The 11,717-nt window shown below is 48.7% G+C and overlaps 1 protein-coding gene across 1 annotated transcript; it reads right to left on the bottom strand.

Moving 5' to 3' along the window:
• Window positions 1–1,531: 1,531 nt before the first annotated feature.
• On the bottom strand, window positions 1,532–10,706 carry LOC147663451 (phytanoyl-CoA dioxygenase domain-containing protein 1-like). Its single transcript, XM_086950443.1, has 6 exons — window positions 10,577–10,706; window positions 7,819–8,035; window positions 6,739–6,830; window positions 4,160–4,299; window positions 2,775–2,879; window positions 1,532–1,639 (listed from the first exon to the last, which is right to left on the bottom strand). Exons 1-6 carry the CDS (start codon window positions 10,704–10,706, stop codon window positions 1,532–1,534), a joined length of 792 nt encoding a protein of 263 aa, XP_086806569.1.
• Window positions 10,707–11,717: the final 1,011 nt, after the last annotated feature.

Raw genomic sequence — 11,717 nt, 5'->3', positions numbered from 1 at the left:
TTTCACCCGGGTGCCCTGGGCACACAGTGTGCCTAATGGGGATCGCGAGGGGTACCTCAAGGCCCCCGCGTTCCAGGCTGGCTTGTGGCTTCCTGCTGTATGAACAAGCGCTGGAGCCCCCACTTTTTTTGCCATATTTGCTATAAATTCGCAACACATTTACAAAAAATGCTTTTTTACCCTGCAGGGTCCCTCTGGGACCCCAAGACCAAGGCTTGGAGGTCAGGGTATCCCTACCCAGCCCCCTTTTCTTTTTCTTTTTTTTACTTTTTTGGGGGGACACTCGGCAGAAGCAGAGTCCCAAGATGGCTGTTAACACTTCCTGGTTGAAGTGTTGGCAGCCCCAATCAGTTATGCCGTTCTCTGCACAAGCTCGTTATTATTCGTGAATTAGCCAGCAATCGGAGATATCTAAATTTGGTTTCCTTAAATTTCTCAACAACAACTGAATGGATTTACAACAAATAATAGCAGTTCGAGCTGCGGCCCTGTCTAAAGAGTTCAGGGGAATTAGCATGAAAAAGGCACCTTTGTTGACCCCCTTATTTCTCAGCCCCTACTTGACCGATCTCCCTGAAACTTTCCATGCACAACAAGACTCACCGTGACCCTTCGTTGGAAAGTCTTGTGATGAGTCGTCAAACAGCGCCAAAGATACAGGCAACTTTAGTGAATCACATGTACCCAGTAGTCCAGTGCAGACGCGTTTCGGGCCTCGAGCTCTTTGTCAGAGGCATCCTGCATGAAAACTGCAACATTACCACAGGATATATCCCCTCTTTTATGTCAATCATATCCGATGTATATATATAGTCACTCAATGATCGATATGTAAAAATGCGGGCTTGTTAGTGTGGCCAGTGGCGATGAGGAAGGGTGAAGATGGTCCTAGTGGGACGTCCCCTAGACTTCTAGATCGAAGTAAATTGATCTAGAGTTCCTCATGTACCGGCATGTATCCAAATTCATGCTTAAAATGAGACCAGCCTCCTCATTACATATTTCTCAAGCTGGAATCATCAAGATGTGTTGAAAATCAAAAGTGGTACTCTTATCCAAAATGTATTGATACATTTTTATTTTACTTTTGTAGAAATAGAATACAAAAAGACATTCGCACTTTTGACTGTAAATCTGTTTTCCAGCTGTATGTTTAGCTCAATAAATAAACATTAATAAAATAAAATTTACATATACTCAGGCAGCTGAGATTCCAAAACAGGATGCAGGCGTGTGTTTTCTAATGAAAGTGCAGTGCAGTGCAAAAAGGAATTCACATTATCAATTTCTGAATCCGCAATTGTTTGTTTTACGGTAACAGTTGCAGCACCTTTTGGCCTACCATCCGAACATTATTGTAGACAATATTGAGGCTCACTGCAAGATGTTAAAAAAGAGGAAATACATATTTGAACCTATAGGGCTCCATCTGAGATCAGGAATGAACCTGCACCATTCAGCAGCATGTTACTGGCAGTTATGAATTACATGAAGAGAGGAAGGTGTCTCCTGATGATGCTCTGCAGAGGTGTCAGAAGGTCTTGGAGAAAAAGTTGGGTGCATGATCTGTAAAGTGCTGGAATTCATCTGTTCCTGCAACAAGCACGGTGGCGGGGAAGGATCGGGGGCGCTCGGGGTCCTGGAATCAGAGAGGAGAGAAGTGCATTAGAATGAGGGCACTCAGACGTGGGAGAATACAAGACCTTATCATAGAGGACCTACACTGGTGTCATGTAGTGAGGGAGAGAAGGGCATGATCAACCGAATCTCTAAAGCGTGTACTCTACAACAATAACTAACCATAAACCTTCCCTCTCTTTCAAAACAGCCTAAGAACCAACGCTAGCTAAATCCCCAAACTATCTAGCATTCAAACCTGCCTCTCTTATAGAACAACCTAACTACCCAAACTATCTAAATCCCCAAACTATTGAACCTTCAAACCTGCCTCTCTTATAGAACAACCTAACTACCCAAACTAACTAAATCCCCAAACTATTGAACCTTCAAACCTGCCTCTCTTATATAACTAACGACCATAACTATGTAAATCCCCAAACTTTTGAACTTTCAAACCTGCCTCTCTTATGTAACTAACGGCCAAAACTATCTAAATCCCAAACTATTAAACCTTCAAACCTGCCTCTCTTATAGAACAACCTAACTACCCAAACTAACTAAATCCCCAAACTATTAAACCTTCAAACCTGCCTCTCTTATAGAACAACCTAACTACCCAAACTATCTAAATCCCCAAACTATTGAACCTTCAAACCTGCCTCTCTTATATAACTAACAACCATAACTATCTAAATCCCCAAACTATTGAACCTTCAAACCTGCCTCTCTTATATAACTAACAACCAAAGCGATCTAAATCCCCAAACTATTGAACCTTCAAACCTGCCTGTCTTATATAACTAACAACCAAAACTATCTAACTCTGCAAACTATTGAACCTTCAAACCTGCCTCTCTTATATAACTAACTACCAAAACTATTTAAATCCCACAACTGACCTTCAAACCTGCCTCTCTTATATAACTAACAACCAAAACTATCTAAATCCCCAAACTATTGAACCTTCAAACCTGCCTCTCTTACATAATTAACAACCAAAACTATCTAAATCCCCAAACACACACAGTTACGAGTAGAAATGCGTGGATGCACACACACAAACACATACAGTCCACACTGTCACTCTTGTCGTCTAATAATCCCACTGACACACATTCATACTCAGACAGTATGAAGGAGAGGATTGTACTCACCTCCACGGGGTAGGCTGTGGTGGGGACGTAGCGAATAACGAAGCCACATCTGCGTCTGTGGGACGTGTTGGGTTCACTGGCGTGGACTGTCAGCCCGTCGTGGATCTGACGAGAGAAATGTAGGATATGAGCCGTGCTTATCTGCCAAAAATGTAAGTGCCAGGGCCCAATGTGTTACTCACTGGTCCACTGCAGCTGGCACTGCCCGCGCCACTTTTTTACCTTTAAGTTTTGTCATTTTTTTAAAGCTATATTAAATCATTTAGTTCTCTACTAATGAAAGTTAGTTAAAAATACACACACACTGCCACCATATGGTGGTTTCTCAGACATATGTGCCTTTGTTTACAGAAAAGCACCGGAAAACACAGGCACAAATTAAGCACTGGATATGGGACAGAGAAAAGACAGGAAGCGCCTTGAGGTGCACCTCAAGGGGAAACTGAGTACCTAGTCCTGAGGCACCCAAAGGAAAGCTGTGAGTGCACAGCGCTGGTGCACCCCAGGGGGAGCTGTGAGTACACAGTGCTGGTGCACCTCCGGGGGAACTGTGAGTAGACAGTGCTGGTGCACCTCGGGGGAGCTGTGAGTACACAGTGCGGGTGCACCCCGGGGAACTGTGAGTACACAGTGCTGGTGCACCCCAGGGGGAGCTGTGAGTACACAGTGCGGGTGCATGCACAGGGGGAGCTGTGAGTACACAGTGTGGGCGCTTCTCTATGGTAAGCTGTGAGTACACAGTGTGAGTGCACCCGGGGGAGCTGTGAGTACAGAGTACACAGAGTTGACGCACCCTCATAGAAAGCTGTGAGTACACAGGTTGGTGCACCATCATGGGGCGCTGTGAGTCCACAGTGCTGGCGCACCCTCAAAGAAAGCTGTAAGTACAGGGAGGTACAGTACATGGGCACCCTTAAGGGGGGGTAGTGAGTACACAGTACATGGGCACCCTTAAGGTGGGGTAGTGAGTACACAGTACATGGGCACCCTTAAGGGGGGGGGTAGTGAGTACACAGTTCTGGGGACCTTTAAGGGGGGGTAGTGAGTACACAGTTCTGGGGCACCTTTAAGGAGGGCTGTGAGTACACAATTCTGGGACACCTTTAAGGGGGTTGTGAGTACACAGTAATGGAGACAAAAGGCTCATTATGGGAAGGGCGGTGCCATAAATTGATGGATGTCTTGGCCCCGGCCACTTCCCGACTGCCTCATTTATAAGTGGGAGAATCACTGGTCTGCCTGACACCCACAATGCACCGGGCTCAAGTATCATGGCTTTTCATGCTACTTCGTAACGTTGCAGTAACCCCTTGCTTGTTTGCCTGTGGGAATAACCACAAATGTGAGACATGAGTACAGGAAACGACAGAGCTCTGTGAACTCACCGACATCTGCCCAGCCTGAAGAGGACACTCCACCGCCTTCTCTGCATCAACCAAGTGCCGCGGAATCTCCTGATTGGTGGACAGCATGTTTCCGGGGGTCATTGCTGTGCGGTGCTCCAGGACACCTTGTTTGTGACTTCCTGCAGAAGAAAAGAGGGTTGGAGTAAGGGGGGCACTGATTCCTGGCCTGGGTACTCATGCAGTCCCCGCCTCTGTCTAAAATGAGGTGTCAGCACGGGTCACACCCACAATAATTATAAACACATTTACCTTTAATTATCATGCGTGGTAAAGGCATCTGCGTGGTAAATGAAGCGTGGTAAAGGCATGCGTGGAAACGACTGTGTGTTAAAGGCATCTGGGTTGTAAATGAAGCGTGGTAAAGGTTGCGTGGAAAAGACTGCGTGGTAAAGGCATCTGCAGGGTAAAGGCATGCATGGAAAAGACTGCGTGGTAAAGGCATTTGCGTGGTAAAGGAAGCGTGGTAAACTTATGCATGGAAAATACGCGTGGTAAAGGCATTTGCGTGGTAAAGGAAGCGTGGTAAAGGCATGCATGGAAAAGACGCGTGGTAAAGGATGTTTTTCATCTAACAGAGGACTGCGGCTTCTAAATAAAGAGAGAGCCATCTCTGAACACTAGAACCCCGCGAGGACCCCGGGGATCTTTCATCCAGGCCTCCACAGCCCCCAGGAGTCTAGCCTCTGACACTAATCTGGGTGAAGATTGTAGGCTCCTACTAGAGCCCTGTCTGGCCAACACTGTCCAATATCACTCTTTCAAGGCAGTGGTGCCCGTGTTTACAGGCAAAGACATCTCTGCCTGTAGAACCATAAGCAGCGTCCCTCTGTTAGGACCTCGTGTCCCCCCGCTCCAGCTGTACAGTAAAGCACGGGTCAGGGTTTGATTGGCTTTGAAAAAAGTTGGCCCGGGCACCCTGAAAAAAGAGCCCCACATTTGCGGATTGCGGGGAAGATTTACAAGGACTGGCGCATCCCTGCAGATTAGCAGTGATGCGCCAGTAACAATGCGATTCGCAATTCTCCTTGCGCCACCACGGATGCGTCGCATTTACAATGCAGCACACCGTGGCGCAGGGATAGACAGATGCGTGTCGCATCTGATGGTGTAAGGTCGGTGCATGGCTGGAGTCATGTCGCAGGCGCAACGCTACTCCAGCAATGTTCAGGGACCGCCCATACCTAACGTTCTGCCCCACTCCTTACGCCTGCTTGAAGCAGTCGTAAGGTTTCGTCGCAGCAGCCTCTGAAAAATGACTCCGTGAAATCTTGTAGATTTCACACCGTCACTTTTACGAGGTTTTTTCTGACGGAACACCCACCCTGCATACCTTAAACCTGACGCAGGTTTAATGTGGTGCAGGGCTTCACAACATGACGCATCTCCCTAGATGCGTCAGGTTGTAAATAAGTCGCAACGTGGTGCATGGTTTACGCCGCCGCTGAGTCACAGAAGTGACGCAACAACGGCGTAAATGTGACGCAATTGACTTGTAAATCCGCACCCGTCTTTTTTTAAAACATTGCTTCAGTGTTTTAAGTGTTATAAAAAGAAGTTGGGGGATTTCTATAAGAGAGGTGTGTTTTATCTTAACTTTACTAAGATTTAAAAAATGCGATGATTGTTGCTAGGACTCTGTGTTGTTGGAATAGTTTACACTGGTGAACCACACCTGAATATAAGTGAGGCCACTTAAGCTCAGCCCCCCTGCCCCAGCTCAATCTGCATACATTAATGGGCGGGGCCAGCCGGAGACTGGGAATGATACCTCAGCCCCCTTGGTAAAAGGGGGGTAACGGAGGTCCATCTGCCTCCGCAAAGGCTGCTCAGGCCCCCACTGGGTGGAGCAGCATAGTCAGCCCATATCGGCCACCACGCTGCCCAAAAAAGCGGCCCACAGCTGCAACTCAGATACCAGCCCATCGCCCATTGCCCGAGAGCCCCCTTACCAATCCGACCCTGGCACGGTTCCCTCCGATCACACTGGGGCGCTCGTACATAGCAGCATGGACTTGCTCCATCCTGAGATATAGTTGTGACCCACATGGTGCTGAGGGCGCCAGGACCTGTGTGGAGCCCGCGTTCTATCTCCAGACTTTCTGTACAAAGACAACGTCCCTGTGTCAGAACAGCACTTGACTCCGATAGAGAAGTAGACAATTTGTCAACACCACTGAGTCAAGGCCCAAGGGCTTCAACAATATTAGCCTGCTGCACCCCTGCTTTTCTGGACTCTGACTCATTGTGAATGAATGCACTGTCTTCCATTCTGTGTAACTCTCTCCCACATCCCTATGTCGCGACATTTAGGCTCCTTGGTTAACAGATGGCCTCCCCTGCTGTATAGTCCTGTCCCAGATCCCTATGTCACGACACTGGGGCTCAAGGTAAAGAGATGGCCTGTCTATCTCCATGCTGTGGAGCCCTGTCCTAGATTCTTATGTGATTACATTGGGGCTCACCAGTAGAGTATTAGCCCATCCCCCATTCTCAGCCAATCAGTGTTACAGCTCCAGGCTGTTGTGATGCATGCATTGACTATGGGAGTTTATCCATACCTGGAATAACCTGCAGGACCCCATTCTCTGCGTCTACGTCATCCAGGGCAAGCCACACTGAGGCCACCGGGCCCCCCTCGAAGCCCCAATACCTGGAAGTAAAAGGAGGAGGACACTGTCAGCCAAACAACGGCAGACCCCGGGGCAAGAGGATGGCACATGAGGGCACAGGATGGCACATGACAGGATGGCACATGAGGGCATAGAATGGCACATGAGGGCACAGGATGGCACATGAGGGCACAGGCTGGCATATGAGGTCACATCATAGCACATGAGGGCTCAGGAAGACACATGAGGGCACAGGATGGCACATGAGGGCACAGGATGGCATATAAATGTATAGGATGGCACAGGATGGCACATGATGATACAGAATAACCCATGAGAGCACAGTATGGCACATGAGGGTACAGGATAGCACATGAGGGTACGGGATGGTACATGAGGGAACAGGATGGAACATGAAGGTACAGGATAATACATGAGAGTACAGTATGGCCCATGATGGCACAGGATGGCACACGAGGGCACAGGATGGCTATTGATGACACAGGATGGCACATCAAGGCATGGATGGCACATTTTGACACATGAGGGCACAGGATGGCATATGATGGCACAGAATGGCACAAGAGGACACACAATAGCACATGAGGGCAGAGGGTGACACATGAGGGCACAGGATAGCATACAAAGGGCATAGGATAACACATGGAGGGAAAGGATGGCAGATGATGGCACAGGATGGTGCATGAGGGCATAATAAGCCACATGATGGCACACAAGGGCACAGGATGACACAGGGTGATGTGTGTCTGGTAGTGCAGCCAGCCTTATGCCGTCATGTACTGCCTAGATGAAAGATGCTGTAATCTATGCTGTGTGTGCACCCCGCACCGCCCTGTGTATTTAACACCACATGGTGCCCACCAGGTAGCCTGATAATCAGACCTCACCAGGCTGAGGGGGCAGGAATGCCATCCTTTGGCCTTACCCTTGAAGTACAAACAGACACATCACCCCTGCTGAGCCCTCCCCTCCCCCACCCTGGAGCCAGCACCCCGCAGTCTGACTTACTTGATGTCCTGGTGCCAGGCCACGTAGGGGGCGCTGTTCCCTCGGTGGGGCACGTCGGAGGCCGGGTATTTACAGATGAACCTGGAGTCCAGCAGGACCACGTGGGGCCCCAGCACGGCGGTGATGGCCTGGAGGGTGTGCGGGTGGGTGGCGAGGCCTAGCACCCACGGCAGGCGCAGGTGGGCGTTGTGGAGGCTGTACTGGGCGTGCTCCTTCCCTGTAGGGTGAGAAAGGAAAAGACACACAGATGATGGACGGAATACAAAGCAAATCAAACATTCACCCCCAGTCAAGAGGTCTGGGTTCAATCCATCGTTCTTTTGCTCACCTTGCCACCCCAGTTTAGACCCAGCCTGCAGGGGACACAAGGAGGGGGGTTAGTCTCTACCCCGAGAGGCCTCTAAACGGAGGGGCTTATATATGGGAATGGTGGAACCGAGCAGCGCAGCAAAAAAAATTCCTGCGCCGTCCTGCGCCACTGGAAAAGGGCAGGAACGCCCGCATTTATCCAATACGGTGCATTGTTTTCCTTTCTCCCTGCGCTGGCGCCGTTTCTGCAGCCTAGTGTCAACGCTGGCACCCTTGCACCATGGTGCAGCACTGCCTGTGTTACAGCAGGATTGTATTAGCGCAGGAAGGGGCACCTTCCAGCATATAAACAATCCATAGAGGCATTTTACTCTTTCTAGGTGAGCCGCAGAATGCACACACATGGAAAGTTAAAAACAAGTAGAAATAAAGATATTGCTCCTCTTTACAGCCACCATACACAAGACAAAAGCAACATAAAGCAGATACAGCCGCCATACACAAGATACAACCAACATAAATCAGATACAGCCACCAGACACAAGATACAAGCAACATAAAGCAGATACAGCCACCAGACACAAGATACAAGCAACATAAATCAGATACAGCCACCAGACACAAGATACAAGCAACATAAATCAGATACAGCCACCAGACACAAGATACAAGCAACATAAATCAGATACTGCCACCAGACACAAGATACAAGCAACATAAAGCAGATACAGCCACCAGACACAAGATGCAAGCAACATAAAGCAGAAACAGCCACCATAGACAAGATACAAGCAACATAAAGCAGATACAGCCACCAGACACAAGATACAAGCAACATAAAGCAGATACAGGCACCAGACACAAGATATAAGCAACATAAAGAAGATACAGCCACCATACACAAGATTCAACCAACATAAATTAGATACAGCAATTATACTCTTGATACAGCCACCATACACAAGATGCAACCAACATAATGCAGATACAGCCACCAGACACCAGGTACAAGCAACATAAAGCAGATACAGCCACCAGACACAAGATACAAAAACATAAAGCAGATACAGCCACCAGACACAAGATACAAGCAACATAAAGCAGATACAGCCACCAGACACAAGATACAAGCAACATAAATCAGATACAGCCACCAGACACAAGATACAAGCAACATAATGCAGATAAAGCCACCAGACACCGGATACAAGCAACATAAAGCAGATACAGCCACCAGACACAAGATACAAACAACATAAAGCAGATACAGCCACCATACACAAGATACAAGCAACATAAAGGAGATACAGCCACTAGACACAAGATACAAGCAACATAAAGCAAATAAAGCAATCATACTCTTGACACAGCCACCAGACACAAGATACAAGCAACATAATTCAGATACAGCCACCAGACACAAGATACAAGCAACATAAAGCAGATACAGCCACCAGACACAAGATACAAGCAACATAAAGCAGATACAGCCACCAGACACAAGATACAAGCAACATAAAGCAGATACAGCCACCAGACACAAGATGCAAGCAACATAAAGCTGAAACAGCCACCATACACAAGATACAAGCAACATAAAGCAGATACAGCCGCCAGACACAAGCAACATAAAGCAGATACAGCCACCAGACACAAGATACAAGCAACATAAAGCAGATACAGGCACCAGACACAAGATACAAGCAACATAAAGCAGATACAGCCACCATACACAAGATACAACCAACATAAAATAGATACAGCAATTATACTCTTGATACAGCCACCATACATAAGATGCAACCAACATAATGCAGATACAGCCACCAGACACCAGATACAAGCAACATAAAGGAGATACAGCCACCAGACACAAGATACAAGCAACATAAAGCAGATACAGCCACCATACACAAGATACAAGCAACATAAAGCAGATACAGCCACCAGACACAAGATACAAGCAATATAAAGCAGATACAGCCACCAGACACAAGCAACATAAATCAGATACATCCACCAGACACAAGATACAAGCAACATAAAGCAGATACAGCAATCATACTCTTGATACAGCCACCAGACACAAGATACAACCAAATAAAGATATTTCTCCTCGTTAGGCCTCACCTTGGGAGCCATCATTTTTAACACATTCCTAGATTTACAAGACATTGTAAATCTGCGTCAAAAACGATGAGTTGCGACACCCTTCGCAACGCCCATGGAACGCCTTCCGGGCGCAGAGTAACGCAATGCAGCGATTTGCGTTGAGTTGCCTTTCTCCATATTTGTGAAGCCGCGCAGGGCCACGCAGAGTGGCTTTGCGGGGCTTCATAAATTTGTCTTGGGGCTTTGCCTCGTGCATGTACCACTTAGCATGATGCAAGCATGACGCAAGGCCCGCATAAATAAGCTCTAGAGATAAGGCTGCCCTCCCTGCACCTACCAAACTCCTGCTCCAGCTCCTCGAAGGCCCTCCTGGCGCCCTCCAGCTCCTCCGGGTCCAGCACTGGCACCGCCGTCAGGAAGCCCCGGGCGTCATAAAGGGTCTTCATGTGCTGAGGGTCCGCCTCCATGATGAGGGCGAGGACTCGGACCCCGCTTCTTGTGCAAGGGATGGGGTCTGCCGCCGGGCTCCTGAGAGCTGAGCCCCAGATGTGGATATGTTCCTCTGGGACCGGACTCCAGATGCTGCCCTTCACCTCCAGAGGTGCTGATTCTCCAGGCGTTTTCTTCTGGCTCCCAAGACGCAGGTGCTCCAGATGTGGCCCTTAGGCTCCCCAGGTGCTGGAGATTCTGTACCCTGGTATTCAAGAGCTCCAGATGTGAGTGTTTCCTCCTGCTCCGTGCAGTGCTGGAGTTCCAGGTGTTGCTGGGGGTCACTGCCACTGCTGTCCACCCTCCTCTGCCTCGGCATCTTATGTAGGGCCGCTCAGACCCGCCCCCGCCCCGGGGCAGCACTCCCATGACGTCACCGCAGCCGGGGGCTGCTTTCGGTTTTTCCCATTAATCCCAGCTCATGACCCCAGGCTGCCTGGCATTGTGTAATCCTGGGCATGTCCGCAGCGGAGTCAGGGGTGAGGCACTGCAGACGCCAGCTCGGACGTTTCCTGGTGGTCCAAGGGGGCTGCCACAATGGGGTTCACGCGGGAGTCGTACAGTGATACCCCAAATTATGGGACTTTGAAGTATGTATGAATAAAGAAACATTCCTTATTTACACTGAAGCCAGTATCGGGGTGTTACCGGTCCGAGGGGCTCCCGAGAGCAAAAGACGGGTCTAGGCCAGACCTGAAAAGAACAGGTCAGTAAAAGCAGCAGTGAAAGGCCGGAAAGTATCTGACCTCACGGGAACTGACGTCAATTCTTCTCCAGATAAGGATGTTAAGTCACAAACGCTTTGCCACAACGACGTCACAAGAGGTGAAGCCATGACGTTAAACGGGTATGCTGACCCCAGCATAAGTGCAGCGCCCACACCCCAAATACAGACACCAGACACAGACACCACGGCTGACAGGCCAGATACAGACATCACACACACGAGGCAGAGCCTCACACGTGGGATACACGCGTCAAAGGCTACA

The sequence above is a fragment of the Lissotriton vulgaris genome, unplaced genomic scaffold (assembly GCF_964263255.1).
Source record: "Lissotriton vulgaris unplaced genomic scaffold, aLisVul1.2 SCAFFOLD_1791, whole genome shotgun sequence".
In the NCBI taxonomy this organism is placed as follows: Eukaryota; Metazoa; Chordata; class Amphibia; order Caudata; family Salamandridae; genus Lissotriton; species Lissotriton vulgaris.
This window is presented reverse-complemented; position numbering and strand designations above follow the sequence as displayed.

What these genes read in the sequence shown, in the direction of transcription:
- LOC147663451 (XM_086950443.1), bottom strand. Translation starts at nt 10,706, where the DNA reads ATGGAGGCGGACCCTCAGCACATGAAGACCCTTTATGACGCCCGGGGC. An exon ending in GGTCCTGCAGGTTATTCCAG is followed by an intron (nt 4,300 to 6,738) that starts GTATGGATAAAC and finishes TTTCTTCTGCAG; the next exon opens with GAAGTCACAAACAAGGTGTC. An exon ending in CCACAGCCTACCCCGTGGAG is followed by an intron (nt 1,640 to 2,774) that starts GTGAGTACAATC and finishes CTCTGATTCCAG; the next exon opens with GACCCCGAGCGCCCCCGATC.